At 42.0% G+C, this 27,510-nt stretch overlaps 1 protein-coding gene across 3 annotated transcripts; it reads left to right on the plus strand.

The window, feature by feature from the left end:
• Positions 1–1,589: 1,589 nt before the first annotated feature.
• On the plus strand, positions 1,590–27,510 carry CDC7 (cell division cycle 7). 3 transcript variants are annotated; one of them, XM_072127441.1, is made up of 11 exons: positions 1,590–1,731; positions 3,070–3,144; positions 4,627–4,762; positions 7,165–7,258; positions 9,761–9,903; positions 11,375–11,600; positions 12,028–12,123; positions 14,184–14,359; positions 21,250–21,332; positions 25,458–25,628; positions 27,036–27,510. In XM_072127441.1, the coding sequence occupies exons 1-11, from the start codon at positions 1,710–1,712 to the stop codon at positions 27,410–27,412; spliced, it is 1,599 nt and encodes a 532-aa protein (XP_071983542.1). In that variant the 5' UTR covers positions 1,590–1,709; the 3' UTR covers positions 27,413–27,510. The 3 variants fall into 3 exon arrangements, with proteins under 3 accessions (XP_071983542.1, XP_071983544.1, XP_071983543.1); XM_072127443.1 differs by having other exon boundaries at positions 25,479–25,628; XM_072127442.1 differs by having other exon boundaries at positions 12,028–12,108.

The raw sequence follows: 27,510 nt of genomic DNA on the forward strand, positions 1-27,510 counted from the left end.
CGCTAGAAAGACATCTGTAATGGGGTAAGGCCCTCCCTCACAGCCACAAACGTTGCGTGTGAAAGCCGCATTATTCTGCGCAACTAAAGGAGTCCAACAATACAACAAATTGTCCATTACATGACATAAGCTGCATTTTTTGTGGAGGCCCCTAATGCCAATGTGAACACAGTCCTAAAATGAATTCTGTATAGTGAAAAGTATAAGGGGCTGTCCGGTCACTGCTGGTGTAGTGACTACACAACATCTTTAAATACAGTCTTATCCCTAGTCGTCCATCGCCCTATCATACAGTCCCATGTAGATACAATCCTCCTGTTCATTAATCTTCCCGATCATGCAGTCTCATGTAAATACATTCCAAGAGTCCCTTCATCTCCCCATCAAACAGTCCCATGTAAATACAGTCTTATCCCTAGCGTCCATCTCGCCTAACATACAGTACCATGTACAGTACATTCCTCCTGTCCCTTCATCTCCCCATCATACAGTCCCAAGTAAATACAGTCTTATCCCTAGCCCTCCATATCCCCACCATACAGTCCCAAGTAAATACATTCCACTGGTCCCTTCATCTCCCCTATCGTACAGTCCCATGTAAATATAGTCTGTTCCCTATCCCCCATCTCCCCTAATATGAAGTCCCATGTAAATAGTCTTATCCCTATTCCCCCCATCTCCCCTATCATACAGTCCCATGTAGATATAATCCTCCTGTTCATTAATCTTCCCGATCATGCAGTCACATGTAAATACATTCCAAGAGTCCCTTCATCTCCCCATCAAACAGTCCCATGTAAATACAGTCTTATCCCTAGCGTCCATCTCGCCTAACATACAGTACCATGTAGTTACATTCCTCCTGTCCCTTCATCTCCCCATTAAACAGTCCCATGTAAATACAGCCTTATCCCTAGCGTCCATCTCGCCTAACATACAGTACCATGTACAGTACATTCCTCCTGTCCCTTCATCTCCCCATCATACAGTCCCAAGTAAATAGAGTCTTATCCCTAGCGTCCATCCCCCTATCATACAGTCCCATGTAGATACATTCCTCCTGTCCCTTCATCTCCCCATCATACAGTCCCAAGTAAATACAGTCTTATCCCTAGCCCTCCATATCCCCTAATATGAAGTCCCATGTAAATTGTCTTATCCCTATTCCCCCCATCTCCCCTATCATACAGTCCTATGCAAATTCTGTCTCATCTTTATACCTAGATCTCCCGTAACATACAGTCCCATGTAAATACATTCCACTGGCCTCTTCATCTCCCCTATCATACAGTCCCATGTAAATATAGTCTGTTCCCTATCTCCCCTAACATGAAGTTCCATGTAAATAGTCTTATCCCTATTCCACCATCTCCCCTATCATACAGTCCCATGTAAACAGCCTCATCTCTATTACTCCATCTTCCTTAGATTACAGTCCCATGTAAATTGCATGGCTCCGGTGCATTTAGCACGCAGCATAGGACCCCATGTACACTGCACTCCTCTCCTCCATACACACAACACACGGACATTGCTCCGGCTTCTCTGTTTCCCGTTATGATGCACAGAACAAACCCGTACAAGACGAGGCCCCGCCCATCCCCGGAGAGGCCCCGCCCATTCCGGTGACATCACACGTACCGGGAACAAGTTGAAGTGCTTTGGCGCCATTCTTTCATCCTGACAATATCCGGGAGAATTGCGAGAAAATGGTCGGAGGCGACGTGACAGGTAACGCAGGAGCTGTAGAAGTGGCGGTGTGCACACGATCCTATACTGCGCTGAAGGGCTGCTGGGCGTTGTAGTTCCACATAGAAGAATGAGCATTACTCTATAGATGTGTATAGGGGCTGCTGGTACCTAAACGCTGCTTCTGTACAGCAAAAATAGTTCTTCAAAAATGTAAAAATATACATTGCCTCCCCTGTTTCCAAAGAATAAATGAAATCAAAAATTATTATATTGTCCACAAACTACTTTTCCACTAAACTATTAAAATCCCCAGAATATGCTAAATACCATAGCGGTGCATGCTGCACAATGCAAACATGATTTATTTAAAGGGGTGTTCCTATTTCAGCAAATAAATATTGTTTGTTTAATGAACTGTTACACAATTCTTATTACACTTTCTGTATCAAAGTTTTCTAGATCTCTGCTTGCTGTCAATGTTTACTTCCAGCAGATAGAGATCTGACCATGGCCACACGGGTTCACAGCGCGTTATATCTCTGTGTGAACATGGTCAGATCTCTGTCCACTGGAAGTAAACATTGACAGCAAGCAGAGATCTAGAAAACTGCAAGGAATTGATACAGAAAGTATTTGGAATAATGTATAAATTTCCATTATACAATATAATTTATTTACTGAAATAATTTTTAAGTTATTCTGTTTGAAGAAAGTCTGGACCTGTCACCGCCTGTAAGTTCTTTTGTCCATGGCCCTCATAACTATTGTTCTATCTATAACTTTGTTATGACTCTGTAATGTTTCTATATAGCCCCCATGATTTGTAACTTGTCATAGAATACGAAGGCGCTATAGAAATCAAGATTAGTTATTATTAAAAAACCTAAAATTTCTTTTTTTTTTTTTTTTTTTTTTTTGGAATAGTGTGGATTCTGGATAAGGTGACCCCCTTACACAGGTCCACGCAAGAAATATTTCAAATGTTTTTAATAAAAACTTTTAACACCGTTAACGCTGTTATCTCCGTATTAACAGCGACCTATGGAATGGAGGTTATGGGAGAGATTTATCATACTCCGGCACATGATTGCGCCCCCTCCCCTTTCCTTTCCGTCCCGATACATCAAGAGATTTAGGTCTCTTGATGTATCTGGGGGGCGGTGTGGCAACTTGACCTGGCGTAGTTTTGTGTAGAGTGGATATCTCTGATTCTGCGTAGCATCCATACACAATCCCTGTCAGCTGAGGGCAGAATGGAGAAGGTGCTACAGGAAAGACTTTTCACATAATGACCAGAAATTGTTTTATCTCATCCAAAAGGTCATTTTTAAGATATTGAATGTAATAATCTCTCATTTTTACTTATTTTACTTACAGGAGAAATTGAGAAGCTCTATGCAGCTGTTCCCCAAATCCGGAATATATTCTATGTAATAAATAAAATTGGAGAGGGTAAGTGTAATGACTTAGGGCTCTGTACACATCCGGGCTATTAGCCCTTTTATTGCCACCGGTGGCAATTAAGACTCTGACTGTCTCGTTTTAGCTGATCTATTACAATGTGCGGTTTGCTCTCTAATAGATGATGTGGAAAGTCCCCATATACTGCCATACTGTAGTATAGCAGTATTTAGGAAGATCTGTCTTTAGTGAAAATTAGGTCCCTGGTGACAGGTTCCCTTTAAGCTGCGTCCTTAAGGGGTTAAAGTGGTTGGCCACTCTTTAACATAAAATGCCTATGTGCCTTTGCTGCCTAATAATAATCCCTGAATGCTCGCCAATTCATTAACCCCTTAATGACGGAGGTTTTTTTTTTTCTGCTCATTTCTCGCTCTTCTCCTTCAAAAATCCATAACTTTTTTCATTTTTCCTTGTACAGATCTGCGTGATGGATTATTTTGCGTGCAACAAATTTTACTTCTCTGTCACATCACTTATTATTCCATTTAAAAATAAAATCATGTTCGCGTCACATTCTTGTGGGCTCAGTTTTTACGACTTTAACCTAAAGAATTTTTTTTTTTTTTTTGCTATATTCTGATGCTAATAACTTTTTAAGGTCTGTGGGACATTTTGGTCACTTTTTATTCCTTTTTATGTGATGTAGAATGGTGTCAAAGTCGCTTGTCGGACATTTGGGCGCTATTTTCCGTTATGTGGTTCACCGCCGGCAATAACAGTTTTTATATTTTGATAGATCAGGCATTTTGGGACGCGGCGATACCTATTGTGTCATTGACTTTTATTAGCGGTTGGAGTTTGCTGCAACATGCAACAAACACCACCTATGTATGAAGAGGCCGTTAGCCCTTTCCATACACCTCTGCGCCGTACAGCTACGCAGAGAGTCTAGGGGTTAATCATCCCTGATGCTTCTTTTATTGTTGTGTGCAGACTCTCTGTGCACTCTGCATAGACATGTAAACAAAGATCCTGCACTAATAAATAGGAGGGACCTGCAGCAGTAGATGAATACTCATCCTGGTGCTCCCCCTCCAACCTCCCTCTGTAAGTTAGTGACCAGGACAGAGAGAAAATAGACACACTGGAGGCTGCCATTATGGACGGACTGAAGGAGTGGGAAGCAGGAAGTTGTGTAGAGATACAAAGTGCAGCATGTGGATAACGGGGAAAGTCTGAATCTCTCACAGGAGGCAAAGACACAGGTACATATACATGCAGAGACCTGTCTATTGAAACTGATTTATTTAAAATTTGCCAACCCCTTAAATTTTTGTGTATTAAGACACAATAAAACTCGAATAATGTAGAGATGTTATGTGGAGTGCATAGTGCAGTCGTAAAATCTGAGCCCAATATGAAAAAAAAGTCTTTCATACTTGGCTTTTGTATGTTAGAATACTGTAAAATATACGATAAGCTCTTGTCCTGGTAACTTTGCACGGGTGTAATCGCGCTGTAATATTTTTTTAGGTACGTTTAGCTCTGTGTATTTGGCTGTTGCAAGACTAACTTCCGGAGAAGATCGGAAATTTGCTTTAAAACATCTAATACCAACCAGTCACCCAACCAGAATAGCAGCAGAACTACAATGCCTTACAGTGGCTGGGTAAGTACCCTGTTTCCCCCCAAAATAAGACTGTGTCTTATATTCATTTTTGCTCCTTAACCCCTTAACGACTTGGCCTTTTTTAGTTTTTTCACTTCCATTTTTCACTCACCAACTTCAAAAATCTATAACTTTTTTATTTTTCCACATAAAGAGCTGTGTGACGGCTTATTTTACTTTTACTATTTTTCAGACTCCCTAGGGTACTGTAACCTATCCTGCCATACCTACAGTATGGCAGTATATGTGGATTTTACTCCCCATTCATTACAATGTGCAATTAGCACATTGTAATGCATGGGTTAACACGAAGTAGCCTCGGGTATTCGGAACACCCGAGGCTACCATGGCAACGGATCGCTGTTCCCGGTGACGTCATCGGGGAGCGACGATCCGCAACCCACGCGCCGCCATCCTTTTGAAGCCGGTGACGATTGAGGTGAAAACACCTGCGATCGGTGCTAGCACCAATCGTGGGTGTTACCGGTAAGCTGCAATATGCTGCAAAGACTTACTGGCTATGGAGAGAGCTCGGCCCGCGAGCCCTCTCCATGCACCAGGACCCGGCGCCCACCGTACTAGTACGGCGCGCTTCGGGAAGGGGTTAAGAGGCACTGGGTCTTATTTTCAGGAGTGGTCTTATTTTTCCATGAACAAGAATTTACATTTAACATTGAACAAAAAAATCTACTTCTCTACCATCCTTATGACTCTCCAAACTCTGAATTTGCTGCTGTATTCCTTGTGACTCCATTTCTATTAGAACCATTGGCCCCAATCTCTCATGTTTAGTAAAAGCACTTTCCAGAAATGACCATTATTATCCTGGTGGCTGCTGGGATCACATTTGCAGCACAACAGTCAGTGATTTACTTCCATGAATTATCCCCATGTCACAACCTTCTGCAGCATCTAAAAGATTTACTAATACTAATATATGGCATGGGGGGAGCTGCTGCAGTGACTGCCGCTTATTTTCAGGGAAGGCCTTATATTTCTAAGCCTGAACAAAATTGTACAGGTCTTATTTTCGGGAGATGTCTTATTTTAGGGGAAACAGGGCAGTATCGTAGAAATATACTGAGGCCTCCGGATTTATTGTATACAGTACTTTATAAATGATAAATATCTATATGAAGTAAACTAATCCATAACCGTATACCTAGAAAAGGATAGCACCAGCAGTCTAGTATTATATAACACTACTCCCTTCTTTAGGGGAGATTTCTCAGAAGTACCTGGGAGTAGAACTGTTCTAGTTTCCCATGTCAACTAATCAGAGCTTTAATTTTATACGTAAGATGAAAGCTGAGGTCTGACTGGTAGTTCTGCTCTCTTCTGATTAAATCCCCCCTTTGTTTATATGTGTATTTTGAACAGACCAAAAGGCTTCTGCTTGACAGCATGAGTCTATGGACTATTATGATAGCGGCCACACCACCCTTTGTTGCATCTCTTGATGTTTCTGGTGAGCAAATCTGCGTCGGGTCCAAGCTGGTGTAGTTTTGAATAAATACCTGTGAAGGGCAGACATCAGGCCCACCCCTCCATTGGCCCCCGTATTCACATATCCGCTTTTTTAATCACAAATTCTTGCACTGCGCAAGAATTTGCGATTATTTCACTGCTTCTATTCCAGAAAATCGGCACAGAACCAGTGATAAATCTCCCTATTATGCTTGTATGTTATGAACATACATGCTGCTGTGGAAATGGGTCGGTATGGAGGTCCCATCCCAAAAACTGCACACATTGCACACGATGGGAGTCTTTGTATCATACAGAAATGTTTTGAATACTGCACTGCCGGTACTGTACAGTACTGGTGCAACAGTTATATTTCTGTATGATGCAAGGAATCCCATCCTGTGTAAGCTTTGCCATCTATGGGATCGGGCCAACATACGAATTTTGATTTTTTAACTTCTGTGGCGTTTGAATTTCTTTTGAAGATTTCAACTCTTTCCCTTTGCTGCAGATTTGTGATTATATGTTACATACGATGTTGCACCCCAAGAGCTAGTTCACACTGTGGATTTCTCCAAAAGAAAATCTGCAGAAAACTTCCTTTTCCTTTTAAAGGGGGGAGCTTCCAAGATTTTTTTTGTTCCACAAGCAGCATTGTCAGATGTTGGTATATGTTGATCAAAGTAATTATCTGAGAGGTGTTTTTATTTTTTTTTTTTTTTAAAGCCCACTTTTTCCTGGATATGTGAATTTACCTTTACAGTATTGAGTAGGACTTGGCTGCTGTCACTTTCAGTACGAACCATTGTGACATCTTATTTGAATGATATGTGCAGCCTGTCTAATGTTCCTCCATCCACTAAATATAACAGGCAGTTAATGAACATGTTGGTAACTTGTGGGGTTTTTATTTATTCTTTCCTTTTTTCTTTCAGGGGAGAGGACAATGTAATGGGAGTAAAATACTGCTTTAGGAAAAATGATCACGTGGTTATTGTGATGCCGTATTTGGAGCATGACTGCTTTGTGGTAGGTTCAAAGAACCACAGTAAATGCTATAAGGTTCTATTCACATATTGGATTTTGGCAGGAAAAAAAAAATCTGACTCCTGGTATTTTTAGACCGTTTATGCAGGGAATTCCCATTGTCAATTTTGTGTGCTCAAAATCTGCTTCCATCTACTGACCTGATTGCATATAAACTGCATCAACAAATAGTACAGACATATTATTTTCTGTGTACCTGTGCACACAGCCGTGGCCTCCACAGATTCCCGTATGTGTAGCTGGTCTGAGCCACAAAACTCAGAGCAGGTTCTATTTCTGTCCATGTTCACGGTTTGGGCAGTCTGCTTTTCTGACATAAGGTATGGAAGGGCTTAACACAAATGACATTGGTCATTTGTCATATAGTGAGCTCAGTATATTGGAAAATTTTCATTGCACAAACAATATCAGTTCTTTGCTGGAATTTTCTTAAAGTGGACAACCCCTTTAAGGGCTAAACCTTCACTGCAGTCTGTGGGAGCCCTAAGTGACTATATGACTAGGTGAAACTGGTCCCTCCATATGCAGTCAAATGTTTTAAAGCTTAAAAAGTAATTTTATAGTGATGGACTATCCCTTTCTGTTGACAAAATATCTGTAAACGCTGCGGATTAGACAGATGTAACACGCAGCATGCTATATTAGCATTAACACTTTCATGACTGCCATGCGGTTATATACGTCCCTTGCAAAAAAGGACGTTTATAAACATCATGAAAGTGACCAACTTCAAATCTCCCTGGCACAGTTCTGTTGTCATATCAAACAGGGGGTTCCCCCTTTAATGTGATACCGTATATACTTATACACGTGTCAATTAAAAAAAAAAAAATTATACTCACCCTCCGGTGCCCGGATCCACTGGCGGCGGCTCCCAAAGTTCAGCACATTAAATAAAAAAAATAAACCTAGTTCTCACCTTCCGACGATGCTCACCCCCGATCCTCGGCACCGGCTTCCGATCCTCGGCGGGGGCTCCTCGCCGAGGACCGGGGGTGAGTATCGTTGGAAGGTGAGAATTAAGTTTATTTTTTTAATGTGCTCAACATACAGGGGGGCAGGCTGGCTGTATACTACACCCTCAGCTTATACTCGAGTCAATAGGTTTTCCCAGTTTTTGGTGGTAAAATTAGGGGTCTCGGCTTATACTCGGGTCGGCTTATACTCTAGTATATACGGTAATAAGGATTGTGATGGGAAACTTCATAGAGCCAGAGATATCCACTCTGGTTCATAATGCATAAAAGCAAATGGTAGATTTCCAAACATACCTTGAGAAAGCTGTAGCTACACTGATGCAGAAACAAATCTTGTTTAATCTCTGAACCAAGTTGTTTTACTGAAAAAACAATTATAAAATTATGATCATGAGGCTCTGGTGATTCTGTGGCTGCTCTGGCGCTTCTCCTCACCCTAATTATGCACTGCTCCAGAGAACGCTGTGTTGTCCCTGACAGGCAGAAGCAATCAATCGCTGCACCCTCCCCCTGCTGCTGTGTATCAGGTTGATTAGTCCTGTTTGGACAGTACAGGTAGCTCCTGTGTATGTGGAAGTAATATGTTCATGTACAGCAGCCAGGGCACCCAGCTGTCTCAAGATCTTGATATATATATATATATTTTTTTTTTTTTTATCAAAATCACTCGCTTCAGGGATTAAACAAGATATGTTTCTGCATCAGTGTAGCTACAGCATTCTGACGGTATGTTTGGTTCACAATGCAGAAAAACAAATGGTTGGTTTCCTTTAAGGTTGTAGTAAAAAGAAAAAAATTTGATATTTATATACACCTTTCTATTTCCAAGATGTCAGATTGTACCTTTAAGAGTGGATATCTCCATTTCTGTGAAGCATCCATACTCCATCCTTATATCATATTAAAGGGGGCATTGTATTTGCTACTTATCACTTATTGTAAGGCTAACAAAATAATAAATACTGTTTATACTTTAGTATAAGCCGGCCCAAGTACAAGCCGATGCCCCTATTTTTACCACCAAACACCTATTGACTTGAGCATAAGCCGAGGGTGGCAAATGCATTGGTCACAGCCTCCCAGTTTATAGTCTCCCAGCCTCCTGTAGTATATAGCAGGCCAGCCCCCAGTATGCCCAGCACATATAAAAAATAAACTGAGTACTCCCTATTCTGACGTCCCAGGCAGCTCCTCTTCTCACTTTACTTGCGCGGACGCAGGCTCCAGGTCAGCGTATAAGTGGGGACAGTGGGGAATTTTCGGCACCCAAATTGTGCTGAAAAACTTGCCTTATACTCAAGTATATATGGGAATCAAGTAGAATTTGAAGTTGGGTTAGCATGGGAGAAGGCCAAGCTGTCAGTAAGTCTATTGGGTTGATTTGGCTTAATACAGAATTCTTGCTCTTCAGCTATATACTTGCACACTGCTATAACGAAATGTAGGAACATGTCTATTAATAGCCTTTTAAAACTACTGAATTATATATATATTTTTTTAATTGCAGGATATTTTGCATTCATTAAGCTTTCAAGAAGCGAAGGAATACATATTTAATTTGTTGAAGGCCTTAAATCGCATCCACCGTTTTGGTATTGTTCACAGAGATGTTAAACCGAGTAACTTTTTGTACAACAGACGACTAAAGCAGTGAGTGTTTCATTTATTTGGACAGTGTAGTAATAAAACCTAAATGACCACATAAAAATAAGAGGGGGGATTTACACGGGCTTGTACATTCAGTTTTTTTTGGCATACAAAGCCTTTAAATGGCCTATAATTGCACCTTTTTACCCATTGCCCCCTTGACACCAAGGTGGCCATTGAGTGGGACAGGGATGCCCCGACCCATCACATTAGTTTTAGCCTGGGTAAGCTTCCTGGCACACGGTTTGCTGGACCGGACCTGAAGTAGTATTACTTTGAAACCTCTTAGTATATATAGTTCAATGAGCACTGGCGGTGGGGACATAACATCACAATGGGTTATTCCTGTCCCATGTTGATGTCGCCCATTTATTTATAGCGACTTGTTTTAGGGAGGCATAATGATCATGTTGATCTCAGATGTCATGGGGAAGGGGGGATAATAGCACCAATACATCACCACCATGTAAAGATAACCTGTCACCAGGTTTCACCCTTCAAATCTACTAGTCTCCTAGTAGTAAAAAAAATAATAGTACCCCGCCAATTTCACGCAAATATGTCCCTTCTCACAACATTTTCACATGAGATAAGTCCGGTTTAGTGCTTGCAGTTGGAATGTCACTTCAGAAGCCTCCCTCTCCTGATCTATAGCACCCAGGAATATGCTCCTGAAAGGTGAGATCCTTATCTTTATTATGACACAAAAAGCATGTTTTTAGGTCCTATAGAACAGAAGATAGAGATTTCTGAAGTGACACTTCCCCTGCAACCACAAAACTTGCCTCCTCTCATGTGAAAATGGGATCTGAAGAGTCATATTTGCCTGAATTTGTGGGAGAGTTTTTTTTTAAACAAGTGAAATTTCCCCTGGAATAGGGAATATAGAAAAGAACATATCATACCTTTTCTGATGGCCTTGGTAGTTTAGTGGGGTAAAACATGATGACGGGTTCCCTTTAAGTGGTGTGGTCAGCACTTATCGCCTGTGTCGCTGTATAACTTGGCAGACGTCATCGGAGTGCAGAAAAGGATCAGCTTGTGAGATTCCCAGATTTACAATATGACTTGGATTCTGGCGAAAATATACTTCCTATATCGGCTCCCGTCTGTGACTGTACTGGAATATTGTGGAGATACAATGTAACTACAGTTTTGGCATAAACTATGGTTCCTACAAATTGAAGACTTGTCACAAGTCACTGATGATTTATTTCATACTCTTAGGCTACATTCACACTATGTGTGCCCGCCGTACCATAGCACGGCGGGGAGAGGAGGAGGGCTGCGAGCTGGACATATCCTATCTTCCGGCTATGGAACGGTATGGTGCCGCACGTGGGGGACGTATGGGGGGGATGTATATATGGTGTATATACGTCAGCCATATATACGTCCTCCATACGGCAGTGAATGTAGCCTACATTTGTCAAATCATCAGTAATTGTAATGTAGTTTCCCTCTTTTCTTCTAGGTTTGCACTGGTAGATTTTGGATTGGCCCAAGGAACACCGGACACTCAAATAGAACTTCTTAAAGTCCTCCAGACTAAAAAACAGGGGAGTTGCTCACAAAGTAAACTTCACACAATTTCAGGAAATATACCGGTACCTAGAGGAGTAGTTCTACCTTCCTCAACCAAACAGTCTGTGAAAAGACATTGGTCACATTCACAGATAAATCCAGGAAACAATGGAAAGGTTCTCAGTCTTTTACTTCTTTCTGTAATGCTGAAAATCAAAGCCCATTTGTAATTCTCCATACCTGGCTGTGACATGCTTGTGCTTTGTGTTTTTATGTTTTGTTTTTTTGTGTTCTCGTTGCTGTCTTGTACGTGTCTTTTGAATGACTTTTGGGTGTCCTTCTCCCGTTGTTCTTCCTCACTATCTGTCTACATTTGTAAGAGGACTGTGTGTTCCAAGTGGTATTTGTGATGATGCTGCTTGTTATGATGTTTATTGCTCTGTCTAGACAGTGTACTCGGTGCACATGGAAAGGGTTTAAGCTCCTCGAATCATGCATGCAGCTGTTCTTATTTTCCTTCACTCCCTAACTATGTTATTATCTTCTCCTGTAAAGTGTTGTAGATATAATTCTTATTGTGCTCTATTTGGATGGGTTTTCTAGGAAGGATTGCTTGGCGGATCAACGCAAAGGTCTGTGTTTGGAGAGAGGAATTTTAATGTTCATAGTGCTGCTATCCATGAGGTCAGTGCGGAAAAAGTAAGTGAAATACAAAAAAAAAATGTACAAAGGGCACACATAGTGTAACTCCAAGAAATGACCCAACAAAGTCATTACATTTCATGGGAACCTACGGTCTGTAGTCCACCTATTAGGGTAGATCAGATGGTAGGTTCCCCCTTGCGTTCTCAGCCAAAGACTATCTTTCTATAATCTTATTAATTCTTCCAAACCACATCTAAACTTTATTTTACATATATGCAAATTATATGCATATTAGTAGCCTCTGCCATCCTGCCTCCAAGCTTGCCTTAGTCAAGCTTGTGCCTTAGTATTAGCTTGTGCACAAGCTTTGCACAATGCAGGTAGATTTCTTTTAACATTGTATGGGGGAAAATTTTTGATTTGATTTTCTTATATTTTTTTGATGTCATTATCTTTTGGTAATAAACAGTACTATATTTTGCAATATTTTGTTTTTAGGCACTTAAGTGGTAGACTAATGCTTGTCTATGCATCTGACACAAGACAAATAGGATTGTAATAGAAGATAACACCATCGCAGACAACAGATAATGCAGCTGAAGGGTTTGGCCACATATAAGAAGTTTACAGGAAATCTACAAACAAAATCAATCCTGATAAAGTAGGGACTGTGGTAATCTTTTATTTGTTATACATGGCCTCCTTCCTTTTGAAATTAACTTTCTGAATTATGCTAAAGGGCTCTGGGGATGTTCCCAGAGCACCTCCATGCTGCAGCATTATGGGCTGTTACACTTTTAGGAGAATTTCTTCCTCCCACTGTGTGCTGAAACTTCCTCTGTTGCATTAAGATTACATCATGCAGGGGGACAGTGTAACAGCCTGTGAAGCTGTAGCACAGAGGAGCTCTGGTAATACCTCCCGAGCCCTTCAGACTCATTAACATAATTATATGTTTGTTTTAGAAGGAAAGAGGCCATGGATGACAAATCTAAGAAGCTTGTACAGTCAGTGTCTGAATCTATGAGTAAATGTTCGTAGTTTATCATGCTTGATCTTTATGGTACATTTCCTTTAGGTAGGGTTAGTACAATACCTTAAAATTGGGTCAACTATATCGCACTTGCTCTGATAGACTTCTGCCCTTGGGAGCCAACTGCACTCATTCCTATGTCAATGGTTAGAGGGGCACACAGAGGACATCTGCACAGCCATTCATTGTGGGTGCACTGCCCCCGCCAGAAGCCCACAGGAAACGGGATGACACGGGTAGTCTGGAAATCGTCTGTCGCTGGGTCACATGACCCACAGCAGAAGAGGAAAGTTTTACAGGGTTTGCTCCCATTAACTTTAATGGGTAAAGCAGTCATTCATTTGAATGGCCGTATTTTCCACATCGCAAGATAAATCTTGTCTTTAGTTTGGAGCAATTTGCGGTGTGGTCGCCCGGCTTACTATAAAGAGAGGAGGGATGAGAAGCGCTCACTCACCCCTCCCTTCTCCACTCAGCTTTGTTCCACACCCGGGAACAACCCAGTTGAGCACACGACGTGTGCAAAGGGGCCCTAGTACAGTATGAGTGACCTTATTGTACTTAACCTGGTAAAAATACTTGGCCTTCCCCATTAAAGGGCATCTACCACCACGATGAAGGACTGTATGCAAATGAGCATGGGGTGCTCCAGGCTCTATAGTTAATAATAGAGCCTGGAGCCCCTCAGGCTCATTTGCATACAGTCCTTCAACCTGGTGGAAGATGCCCTTTAACTGCTCCCGATTCCTGCATAGAGCATTTCTAGGAATGGCAGAAAATTGAAAGTAGTCCACCATCAGAAAATAGATTAGAATAAGTGAAATGTGGTTAAAAATTGGTGAATGCATTCCCTTTAAGAATGTATATTCTTTGTTATGGACACCTCTGTAATCTTTGTAAATCTATGCACATCAATAATTGGAAAATATTCAGCCTTCTGCATTCTTTTATACTGTTCATATTGTGTAAACCTGCTTAGAACATATTTAATTCTTTAGAACTACCATGTGTTTTACTGCATGTGCTGATTTATTATTACATTTCACTTGTTATACTAACTTTTTAAACTTTTACTTAACAGAACATAAAGCAAGCCAAGATAACGGAGGCAGCATCCAGGAAGTTGGCAGCCCCTAAGCCGGTTTCCACAAAGAACACGAGTGGAGGGGTGGCCAGGAAAGCTGCCAGCGCTGGCCCAACCACCCTGACCTGTAACTGTTATGCAAGAGATCAAGTCTGCAGTCTTTGCCTTGCAAGGTAATGTATTTGATGTAAAACCATGCGGTACACTAGCAGGGCAGCTGTATTCTACAAATATAATGAACTCCAAAAGGAACAAAAAGATTCTGTTATGGAGTCAATGTTTGCAAGTTTGTTGGAGCAGATGTGATAATTGGGGTGGTCCAGATCATGCCTACATTGGGGCTTTTCTTTTAAGTATGTGTTGAAACCCACCAACTTCATTTTCATGGAAAGCCCTTCTGAAGCGAATCAGGAACTTCATTTTTAGCTGCTGACAGGTTTCAATAGCCTTTACTATGGATTGAGCTATATTGTGGCATACAAACCCTTCTTCTTGTGTGATTTTAATAATGCTTTTGTCAGCATTCTATATCAGTACTTTATAATCCTTATTTCACGTTTCCTGGCTCTCTGCCAGCAGTGTCTTTTTGAGTCCTGGAGGAGGGGCAACTGCAGCAAACTGTGTGTGCCTGTGTCTGTCTTCTCTCCTCCACACTTCCTTTCAGGTGCATTGAGCAGGGAGGGGATTGTGTGGAAGAGACTGCATGAGTAGCGACAGGCACACACTGGCTGCAGCTGCCCCCTCCCAGGGACTCGCCAGATGCTGCTGGCAGGGAGCCAAGTAATGGGGAAATAGTTAATAGTGAAATTAATCAGAATGCTTACAAAGGCATATTTAAAGCATAACTGTAAAGCTATAGTGATTTTACCAAATTATGTGATTCCCCCTTTGAAACAAACAGAACTAGGCCTACTTTGTGCTGCTCGTCCTCTTCTTTCTGAAAATGGCATTTTCTGCTCTGAAAGTGTTCTCATAGACTAATGTCAGTCTATGCCCTCACCCTGAGGCCAGTTAGTTTGCCTGCGGATCCCATGATGCCTTGTTCTCTCTCAAAGTAATTTAACATTAAATCCATTTAGTTTCCCACTGAATACTGCACAGTGCACATACAGGAAATATATAGTGACAGCCTGGCAGCTTCCATCACACGGAGGAGCATGGAATAAGTGGTAGAAATCGTAAGTAGATGAAGTATAAAGCCTGTGCTGTGTGAGCACTAAGGGTTAATGGCTTATCTGTACAGTGCTGAGTACAAGGTGGGGGAAGGGAGTAACAAGAGAAGAGCAGAGACAGACAGACAGAAAGTTCTGCAGGATCACAGACTGGGATGGAGGGACTGATGGGGAACAGGGAGATTTTGTACCTCACTACAGGCAGTCCCCAGGTTACATAAAAGATGGGTTCTGTAGGTTTGTTCTTAAGTTGAATATGTATGCAAGTCAGAAATGTATATTGAATAATTGTAGCTCCAGACAAAATTTTTTTGGCCTCTGACAATTGGATTTTGAAATTGTTGGATTGTCATGAGAACCAGGATTAACAATCAAGCTTAATAGCAGGCACCTCTTATAAACTGTTAAAGATGATTATTGTAGCCTAGCAGCAGCTCCTCCCCTCCCAAGAAACTAACCAGAAACAAAATGTAAACAACATAGGGACTCATAGGGCTCATCAACACATGGAGAGGAAGCAGCAATGAGGTAATCTAAGGGGGATAGCAGAGAAACTACTGAATATAGGTTACAAAGATAATAAGAAAAGTTGTTTTGCATCCCAAGAGCTATTGATTTGTGGAAAAAAACCCTTTACAGTAACTCTTTAACATCAGCATAGGATAGCCTATTGGAACCTTTCTCACCAGCTAGCCACAGATAAGTGCTCCCCCCCTCCCCCCCCCAGTGTCTCCTCACACTCTGCACTAACCCCTTAGTGTCCTGTGTGCAGGAGCAGCTATGAAGCTCCTAAGTGTCCCTTACAGACCCATCTGCATCATCCCCTCATATCTTCCCCCACCACTGCATTTCTACATTAATGTGAGGTTCTGCAGCAGCTGAGATACAAAATAGCTAGGACCAAAGACAAAATTGTGGTGCATGTCAGTAATAAATGTGGCACATGGTCCGGCTTAGCAGTAACAACAGTCTAGCAGTCTTGTGGGACACAGAGCAGCCGCCACATAAAACTGGCGCAGACACTTTAACCCCTTAAGGACGGAGGGTTTTTCGCCTCATTTCTCGCTCTCCAACTTCAAAAATCCATAACTTTTTCATTTTTCCGTGTACAGACCTGTGTGAGGGCTTATTTTGTGCGTAACAAATTTTACTTTCCCGTAATGTTATTTATTTTAACATGCCATGTACTGCAAAGCTGAAAAAAAATTCCAAATGTGGAAAAATTGAAAAAAAAACCGCACGTGCGTCACGTTCTTGTGGGCTCAGTTTTTACGACTTTCACTCTTCGCTCCAAATAACACGCCTACTTTATTCTTTGGTTCGGTGCGATCGCGGTGATACCAAATTTATACAGGTTTTATTGTGTTTTAATACATTTTCAAAAATTAAACGAATGTGTACAAAAAAGAAAAAAATTTTTTTGCCATCTTCTGACGCTAATAACTTTTTCATACTTTGGCGCACAGAGATGTGTGAGGTGTCATTTTTTGTGAAATGAGGCGACGTTTTCATTGCTACCATTTTGAGGTCTGTGCGACATTTTGATCATTTTTTATTTCATTTTTTATGTTATGTAAAAAGGTGTAAAAGTCGCATTTCGGACATTTGGGCGCCATTTCCCGCCTCGGAGGTCACCGCCGGCCGTAACCGTTTTTATATTTTGATAGATCGGGCATTTTGGGACGCGGCGATACCTAATATGTCTGTGATTTTTACTGTTTGTTATGTTTTATATCCGTTCTAGGGAAAGGGGGGTGATTTGAACTTTTAATATTTTATTAATTTTTTTTATTTTTTAAACTTTTTTTTTTCTTTTTTTTTTTCACTATCTTTTAGACCATCTAGGGTACATTAACCCTAGATAGTCAGATCGCTGCTACCATATACTGCAATACTTCTGTATTGCAATATATGGCATTTTTGCAGCACATTCATTACAATGAGCCACTGGCTCATTGTAACGAATATGCAGCTGCCAGATAGCCTCGTGTCAAAAGAAGACACGAGGCTACCATGGCAACTGATCGCCGCCCCCCGATGACGTTCGGGGGCGTGGCGATCGAAAAAAAGATGGCGGCGCCCACGCGCCGCCGTCTTTTAAACGCCGCCGGCGACTTTGCCGGCGGCGTTTAGGGGGTTAATAGCCGCGATCGGTGCAAGCACCGACCGCGGTTATTAGCGGTGGGGGTTTTGTGCAAAATGCAAAAACCCCCACCTCTGTATGAAGAGGACTCAGCCAGTGAGCCCTCTTCATACATCCCTTATACCTCTGCGCCGTAGAGCTACGGCGCAGAGCGTTAAGGGGTTAACAAATGTGTATTGGGATGTTCTGCGGGGGGGTGGCGTGTGTATAATAATGTTCTGCGGGGGGGGGGTGGCGTGTGTATAATAATGTTCTGCGGGGGGGGTGGCGTGTGTATAATAATGTTCTGCGGGGGGGTGGCGTGTGTATAATAATGTTCTGCGGGGGGGGGGGCGTGTGTATAATAATGTTCTGCGGGGGGGGGCGTGTGTATAATAATGTTCTGCGGGGGGGGGGCGTGTGTATAATAATGTTCGGCGGGGGGGGGTGGCGTGTGTATAATAATGTTCTGCGGGGGGGGGGGGGGGTGGCGTGTGTATAATAATGTTCTGCGGGGGGAGGTGGCGTGTGTATAATAATGTTCTGCGGGGGGGGGTGGCGTGTGTATAATGTTCTGCGGGGGGGGGTGGCGTGTGTATAATAATGTTCTGCGGGGGGGGTGGCGTGTGTATAATAATGTTCTGCGGGGGGGTGGCGTGTGTATAATAATGTTCTGCGGGGGGGGGGCGTGTGTATAATAATGTTCTGCGGGGGGGGGTGGCGTGTGTATAATAATGTTCTGCGGGGGGGGGTGGCGTGTGTATAATAATGTTCTGCAGGGGGGGTGGCGTGTGTATAATAATGTTCTGCAGGGGGGGTGGCGTGTGTATAATAATGTTCTGCAGGGGGGGTGGCGTGTGTATAATAATGTTCTGCGGGGGGGGGTGGCGTGTGTATAATAATGTTCTGCAGGGGGGGGGTGGCGTGTGTATAATAATGTTCTGCGGGGGGGGGGTGGCGTGTGTATAATAATGTTCTGCGGGGGGGGGTGGCGTGTGTATAATAATGTTCTGCGGGGGGGGGGTGGCGTGTGTATAATAATGTTCTGCAGGGGGGGTGGCGTGTGTATAATAATGTTCTGCGGCGGCTGCATGATCCCCGACAAAAATGCGTCCGCGAGACCCTCAGTAAATAAGCCCCATTGTACGGCTCTCGCAGAATTAGATTTTAAAATATGTGAGGCTTATGGCTCTCTCAGCCAAAAAGGTTCCTGACCCCTGCAATAGAGCATCTTTGGGATGTGGTGGAACGGGAGATTCGCATCATGGATGTGCAGCCGACAAATCTGCGGCAACTGTGTGATGCCATCATGTCAATATGGATCAAAATCTCTGAGGAGCTTCCAGCACCTTGTTGAATCTATGCCACGAAGAATTGAGGCAGTTCTGAAGGCAAAAGGGGGTCCAACCCGTTACTAGCATGGTGTACCTAATAAAGTGGCCGGTGAGTGTATTGTTCTTCACATGCTATTTTGTTTGCACCATTCCGCGCGTATCTCCCGACAAGTAAGCAGAAGTGCCGAACATCTGTAATCTATTCTGCACTGTGTTCTTCACTGTGTTTTTCACTTAAATGATCCTGTGTTCACTGTGTTCACTGGTTTAATCTATATTTCACTGTTCTTCACATCTGCTAACTTGTCGGGAGATAATATACGCGCGGAACAGTGAAGAATAGATTGTAGATGTTTGCATACATCTGCTAACTTATCAGAAGACATTCTTTTTCAATTAAATAAAACATTTTATTCCCGAACCATGGACCCTTTGAAAAATGCTCAAGTCTCCCATTGACTTAAATGACGCACGTGAAAAACGCACCAAAAACTCGAACAACACGCGCATGAAAAGTGCAAAAACGCTAATGACTCCAAGGAAAAATGGAACAAAAACGTCAGTTTTTCACGCATTGCACCCTGACGTGAAATGCAACGCTAGTGTGGAAGAGGCCTTACTGTGGCGATTCTGATGGTTCTCTTAGGTTTGTGTATACAGGCAGTCCCCTACTTAAAACCGCCCGACGTACAGTATTGCGCTGTTTTCTGTTACCAGGTTAAACCCCGGGAATAATCATTATTATATTTTGATAGATTGGATATTTTGGTAAGCGGTGATACTGAACTGATACTGATGTTTATCATTCTTGCTGTTTATTTACTTACCGTATATCCTCGTGTATAAGCCGAGTTTTTCAGCACAAAAAAATGTGCTGAAAAAACTTCCCTCGGCTTGTACACGAGTCATGTAAAAAATAAAAAACGTAATACTTACCCTCCGGTGTCCGGATCGTTGGCGCGGGTCCCGATGTTCAGCGCGAGGCTCCCGATCTTCGGCACGGGTCCCGGCGACTCCTCTTCTTTCTTCTCTGCTCTCTCGCCGGAAGAGTCGCGTCCATGCGATCTGCGGTGGGCGCACACTATGATGCGGCGGTGAAGAGGAGCCGCCGGGACCCACGCCGAAGATCAGGAGCCTCGCGCTGAACATCGGGACCCGCGCTAACGATCCGGACACCGGAGGGTGAGTATTCCGTTTTTTGGGGGGCTGCTGCCTGGCTGTATACTACATTGGGGCTGCTGCCTGGCTGTATAATACATTGGGGGCTGCTGCCTGGCTGTATAATACATTGGGGGCTGCTGCCTGGCTGTATAATACATTGGGGGCTGCTGCCTGGCTGTATAATACATTGGGGGCTGCTGCCTGGCTGTATATACTACATTGGGGGCTGCTGCCTGGCTGTATATACTACATTGGGGGCTGCTGCCTGGCTGTATATACTACATTGGGGGCTGCTGCCTGGCTGTATATACTACATTGGGGGCTGCTGCCTGGCTGTATATACTACATTGGGGGCTGCTGCCTGGCTGTATATACTACATTGGGGGCTGCTGCCTGGCTGTATATACTACATTGGGGCTGCTGCCTGGCTGTATATACTACATTGGGGCTGCTGCCTGGCTGTATATACTACATTGGGGCTGCTGCCTGGCTGTATATACTACATTGGGGCTGCTGCCTGGCTGTATATACTACATTGGGGCTGCTGCCTGGCTGTATATACTACATTGGGGCTGCTGCCTGGCTGTATATACTACATTGGGGCTGCTGCCTGGCTGTATATACTACATTGGGGCTGCTGCCTGGCTGTATATACTACATTGGGGCTGCTGCCTGGCTGTATATACTACACCCTCGGCTTATACTCGAGTAAATAGGTTTTCCCAGTTTTTGGTGGTAAAATTAGGGGTCTCGGCTTATACTCGAGTATGCAATATATATATATATGCAATCTACGGAAAGGGGGGTGATTTAAACTTCTACTTTTTTAATTAATTTGTTTACCTTTATTTCGGACCTTCCAGGGTACTTTAACCCTGCAGGGTCTGATTGCTAATACTATATTTATGCAATACTAATGTATTGCAGTATATAGCAGTATTACTGATGATGTCTAATAGCCTGCCACCTGCTGGATATTAGAGATCATTACATGTAGCAAGCCTACCAGATGGCGGCGCCCATGTAATGGTAAGTTAGCTGCCATGGTCAGTGCCAGTAAAAATTAGGGAATAAGAAGCTAAAAGAAGAGCAGAGGTGGTTTCTGCCAGAGGGGGCAATAGTATGCTGTTGCGCTTGGTTAACAAGACTTCATCTTGGTGGTAGATTAAGTAATTGTGTATAAGTAAGAAACAGAGCATTTATTCCAAAAGTTGATGTTTTACTCTGGTAAATTTATTATTATTATTATTTTGTACTTCTCTCTTTCTATTCAGGAACAGACAAGTTGCCCCGAGAGCCGGCACGCCTGGCTTCCGCGCACCCGAAGTGTTGACGAAGTGCCCGCATCAGACTGCAGGTAATATACAGTTTTCAATTGTTCTCCCCAATATTGGACTTTAGAAATGGCCATAACTAGGAAAATGGAGCAACCCCTGATTTTTTTTTGTTTTTGTCTTTGTGCTATCCAATAATGCAACAGATTTTACACAGTCAAATTGGTTTCTCTAGGCTCATACACACGTCTGTGTTTTCCATGGCCAATCTTAATTCCAAAAATTCGTTACATCTCACCTCTGATGATTACTTTGTTTGCATCCTTATGAGCAAGACTGAGAACTAGAGCTCAGTTCACACCTGTGTTTAGCAGGTTCTGTTCCCTCTGGTAAAGCAACTTTCCATAACAGGGAACAGAAGGTTAATGGACACTTTCCAATCTCATCTTTCGTATTGTACTTGGTTTCTGTTACTTTTTCCAAAGACATAGAGGGTAATGAAAACCACCAATGAAACTAAACTTTAGACACGACCATGTTGCATTGTTTAAGGGATACAGAAGGGCAGGGACAAGGGCACGCTTCTTTAAGGTGTTTAATAAAAATCTTTTGGTCGTAAAAATCTTGTATTGAATTGCACTCTAAACCCTTTAGTTGAAGGTGCTTCCTTAACCCATTCTGGACGCAGCCGTTTTCTACGTTAAGGCTTGCCACTTGGCTTTTGAACACTCAAACTTGCCAAAATGATTTTGAGATAAGTTTTTTTTTTTTTTTTCTTGACCCCATTGTACGTCATGTAAGTGGTAAATTTTGGTTGTTATGTGTTGCGTTTATTTAAAAAAAAAAAAAAACTGTCAATTTTTTGGAGAAATTCATTATTTACCAAAATTTGAAATGATCTGCTTTTGAGACTGAAAGTTTAACCACCAAAATGAGTTGCTTATTAATTTTTCCCATATTTTAACTTTGTTTTCATCATTTTTTTTTTTAAGTCCTTTTATTCATATATGATGATAGACGGCTTATAAATCGAACACATATTTTCATCTGAAATGTAAATTATTAGAATCCCCCTATGAAACTCCCCATCCCCTATTTTCAAAAGTACACCCCTCAAACTACTAGAAACTGCTTTTAGGAATATTTTAACACTTTAAGGACTGCATAGTAATTAAAACAAAATGGAGTTGAAATTTTAGGATGTACCGTATTACCCACAAAGTTAGGCCATTAATTTACACTAAATATACACATTTCTAAAAGATAGAAGATATTGCATAACAAATTTTTAAGATGGGTTTTCTTTAAGTATGGAGACCCCCTACATGTGGACAGCACTTGTTGTGTGTGGGAGCACAGCGAGGCGCGGAAGGGAAGGAGGGCCCTGCAGCTGCTATTTGGCGCCCTTTTGTATAAAATGTTTGTTTGTTTGTTTTTTTTAATTTATTTTTTTATTTAATATTCTGTTGGTCCTTGTGTTGCAGGATTAGATGCATTTTCCAGCTATACCATTTTCGGGTTGTTATGCCCCTTTGTTGAAAATTTATTAACTTTGGGGGGGGGGATGAGTAGAAAAGCATCAATTTTACGTAATGGAGTTTTTTTATTATTTTTTATTTATTTTTGCTATTCACCAAATAACCTAATGTTATGTTTGTTCTATGGATTAGTATGATTACGAGGATACCATACTTAGAGTTTTTTATTTTTTTTTTTCTTCCATTTTACTAAATTTGCAAAATGAAACCTAATGTGGGGGGAAATCTATAAATTTTTTGTATCGCCGTTTTCCAAGTGGCACAAAATTTTTTTTTTATCTACAGAGCTGGTTGCTGGCTTGTTCTGAGAGATGTTGTACTTTGCACCAGTATCATTTTGGATTAGATGTTTTTTCTATCCGAGATGGCTAGCAATAGCGGTTTTTTATTTATTTTATTTTTTTTGGGATGAAATGGGTAAAAATCTTTGGTGGGTTAATTTTTTAACTCTTCATCATGCATGTGCAATATAATTTCATATGTGTAATGATGCTATATGTGCGGAGTTTGTAATGATTTTTGCTTTTTCACATCACTTTTATCTCTTTTTATATGTTAATAGGGCTTATGGCCATTTTTATTTAAGAACTTTTTTTTTTTTTTTTACAGTATAAGTTGAGTTTTCAGCACAATTTTATATGCTTATACTCAAGTATGTATAGAAAAAAAAAAACAAAGTTAGTACTCGCCCTCGGGAGCTGGCCCATGGTGTCACCTTCTCCCCACAGAAGGTATGTGCACATCTATGCACAGAAGAACTAAGACGCGGCAGTGTCACCGCCTGCTGACGTCTTATGTCGGCAGAGTGCATAGGCGTGCCTCTGCCGGCCCGAACACCTGCTGTGGGGAGAAGAGGACACTGGGGGACAGTGCCAGAGGGTGAGTACTTTATTTATTTTTTTAAGGAGGCTGGGCAACAGGGGCACTTTGCTGGATATTTTATTAGAGAGTAGCTTCTGCGTTTCCCACCCTAGACTTATACTCCAGTTAATAAGTTTTCCCAGTTTTCTGTGGTAAAACTGGGTACCTCGGCTTATACTCGAGTATATACCGTAGTTCCAACATTGGACATGAACAAGCAATCATCTGATTACTCGTTCATGATAATACCCTGCAATTCTGAAGTATTGAAGGGTATTAGCTCAGTCAGCCTATGCACCGAAGACTGCGTGGGGGGGAACAATCATTGGGGAGAGGACCCCAGCAGATAATTTAACAGGTTAAACACCCACAATCTGAGTTCACTCCGACCGTGAATGTAACACTGGGGTGATAGCTGTTACGGATGACACCCCCTGTATACCGATTCTGGCCCAATTACAAGTCAAACAGCATCAGCTCAGTGGTGGATATATCCAAGGTTAAAGGGGTTATCCCCTAATTGGGGCTGCAATCCCTAGCCATCTCGGACAAAACAATCTGTTTTAGAGATGTTAGAATTGTTTAAGATCCTGTGGTATAACATTTGTACATTACAGTTAGGAATGGGGGTAAATTATGTGCACCCTAGAGGTAAATGAGACATTGGGTGCCGTGCATGGATAGTGGCACTCGCCCTTGACAAAGAACAGCTACACACGAGTCTGTCTCCAAGACTGCAGATGGCCCAGATGACGAGGGGAAACAAACAAGAAAACTTTCATGGAATTAAAATGGTCCATTCTATAACATGCAGTCGTCTTATCTGCCAACATTTCTAATTAATTAATCCAGTCTTCCCTTATAATTACAGGCTAGGGAAACGCTGACATGCATAAGAACTGGTTGGAATAATTAATTTGCCATTTGGTTTCCTTATGAAAAAGTTGAAGCTCTTCATCTTGTTCCAGGAAAAAAAATAGATTTTTTATTAAGACTATAAAGTGCATTGTCATAGAACAGACACGATGTGCGCTGGGGTGTGATACACTGTCATGTGAACTGCTAATTGTTTAGAAATGCTCAGTTAATAGTCTGGATTTAAAGGGATTCTAGCAGCTTCCAGATCTTCCCTTCTGTAAAACCAGCTTTTTGTAGGACAATGTATATGATTTGTCTCTCCGTGATCTGTCAAAGTTTTCAGTGCTCCATGGACGTCGCTATTCCTGCATTTTCACTCGGTTTTTACTTGTTTGGTTTTTTTCGATCACCATAAATCCGCAAGACGTTTGTTGAATCCCAGCAATTTCATATTTATGATCCATGTCCTCAACATCAATAACTTTGGGAAACCCAGGGAACCTATGGATGTCTGGCTTGTTTACAAGGGCTACATTAAGTCCTGGGAGCCACCATGGAGAAAATCCATAATGTAAACCGATGGTGGTACCTGGTGCCCGAATCATGCTGTCTTGTCATAAAAAGTATGAAAAAGTAATGCATTATGCTACCTTATTCCCAGTGATTTCCATTACTGGACATTATGGGCTATTAATCACTTCTAATTACAGGACTCCAATTCCATATGAAACCTCAATCATGCAACTATGGAAGTAATGTCACATAAATTCCTTGTCACTTATAAAGTTATGCATGATGGTTGTCCCTAGCGGGAGACTTGCCTGGATACCACTATGGCAGAAGTACCTGGCACTAGGGGTGTAATAGCCCAAATCATAGGATTGGTCCCTTTTTAAGAAAGTAGCAATGTTTGCCGTCTATCAGATTGCAGTTGCTAAATAGAATTTAAAGAGTTTGTCAATCTCGTTGCAGCTATTGACATGTGGTCTGCAGGCATCATCTTTCTCTCCCTCCTCAGCGGAAGATATCACTTTTTCAATGCTGCCGATGATATGAATGCTCTGGCTCAGATCATGACCATCCGTGGGTCACGAGAGACGGCGCAAGCTGCTAAACAGTTTGGTAAGAAGCTACATTTACATTTCTTTAATGGAAATCCATCATGATAAACCAGGGACACTTACTCGTAGATCCAGGCACTGTGACAGTGGTAATCTTATATTTGTTATCCATCGCCTCCTTCCTTCTAAAATCAACTTTTAAAATTATGCCAATGAGTCTGAGAGGCTATTCTAGCCCCTACGTGATCAGACTCCACAGACTTGCACTCTCCCTCCCTGGTGCTTCGTCAGCACTTGCACAGAGTGACACGTGTAACCGTCTGTATAGTCTGACCACAGAGGGGCTACAGTAGCCCTTCAGGCTCATTATTATTGTAATTGTTGAAGTTGGTTTTAGATGGAAGGAGGCCATTATTAACAAATCGAAGAAGATTACCACAGTCACAGTGCCTGGATCCATGACTTCGGCTGGTTTCACATTTTTCTGTGATCACCGACACAACAAGTAGCGCTAACAAACCGTTCACTCTGAGCTCCATGCACAGTTGCCTCTGCTCCGTGTCAGGGTAACAAGAACTCAGTGAATCCTAGATCATGGAATAAGGTGAAACCAGCCCGAGTGTCCCTGGTTTTGATGGCTTCCTTTTAATCAAATACTTAGGTTTTTTTGATAGTCTTGAATTGGGATATAAGCCAGAAATTGTTACAGCGGATTCTTGGTATCAGTATTTTATTTGGGCTGACATTACAAGTGCACTTCATACACTTTTCTGTGACCATACAAGAAAAATTATATTATCCTGTAATCCAAAGACCATTACCATAGTGGTACACTTTATGGTTCCTTTCATTTGTAAAGGAACCACGTTGGAAATAACCTGCTGTCTGATCTGGAGATGCTGCATAGATTGCAATTAGCTCCTTCTGCTCCATGACATGCTGTTTGCAGATGGGACATTAAGGGTATTGATTATTTGGTCCTATCTGCAGGCAGGGTGTTATAGAGCAGGAGGAGCTGAGCATATTGTATATAGTTTCCTATCTGCAGGCAGCATGTTGTAGAGAAGGAGGAGCTGAATGGATTCTAGATAGATTCCTGCTCTATAACACTCTGCCTGCAGATAGGATGCTATGTACAGAATGTTATAGAGCAGGAGGAGCTGAGCATAACTAGATTTATGGGCCGGTGCTGCCTCTATTCACTACATAGTGCTGGTTCAGCACCTTGTGGCGCAAATTTAAGACCGGGGGTAATAACCTGCTTTTTGTCTTTTCCCCAAGGTCTCGCCTGTCAGCCCCAAGACCTCATCTGCTCATGGTAGATTGCATGAAACAATGATGAAAGACATAATTTTAGCTTTGGGAAAATATTGTGTCCATTGCTGCGTTTAAGGACAAATGTTGTGATAAATGTACATAAATCTGAATGTTCGGATCATTCCATTCTGATTCCATATATTCTGTTTAGGTAAAACTGTACTTTGCAGCAAAGATCTTCCCGCAAAAGATTTAAAGACATTATGCGAAGGACTGAGACGACTTTGTTTTACCCCAACTACTGGGTCTGAATGCGATGCCCAAAAGCTGAGAGCTGCTTTACAATTGAAAATGATAGAAAACCAAGATGGATGGTTCGTAGAAGACTCTGATGCTGCGCCTTCTTCCAGTAACATCTTCAGCCGCTTGACTTCTGCTATTGACCCTGGAAAATCTAACATGAACGGCTGGGACGAGGTGCCGGATGAGGCTTATCATCTACTAGATAGACTGCTGGATATGAATCCCGCTACACGGATCACGTCAGAAGAGGCTTTGTCACATCCACTCTTCAAAGACCTCCACTGATTGGACAGCCGTTTTCTCAGTATATTTTTTTTTGTATATTTATGATTTGTATTTTATAGTAAGTTATTATAATAAACCTTGAGACTCGTTTACTGTAA

The sequence above is a fragment of the Engystomops pustulosus genome, chromosome 10 (genome assembly GCF_040894005.1).
Source record: "Engystomops pustulosus chromosome 10, aEngPut4.maternal, whole genome shotgun sequence".
NCBI lineage: Eukaryota > Metazoa > Chordata > Amphibia > Anura > Leptodactylidae > Engystomops > Engystomops pustulosus.

Bases quoted from the DNA above. Each gene is read 5' to 3' on its own strand.
- CDC7 (XM_072127441.1), top strand. From the start codon at position 1,710: ATGGTCGGAGGCGACGTGACAG. The intron at 21,333-25,457 runs GTAATATACAGT...TAGAATTTAAAG, and splicing joins GTGCCCGCATCAGACTGCAG to AGTTTGTCAATCTCGTTGCA. The intron at 25,629-27,035 runs GTAAGAAGCTAC...TATTCTGTTTAG, and splicing joins GCAAGCTGCTAAACAGTTTG to GTAAAACTGTACTTTGCAGC.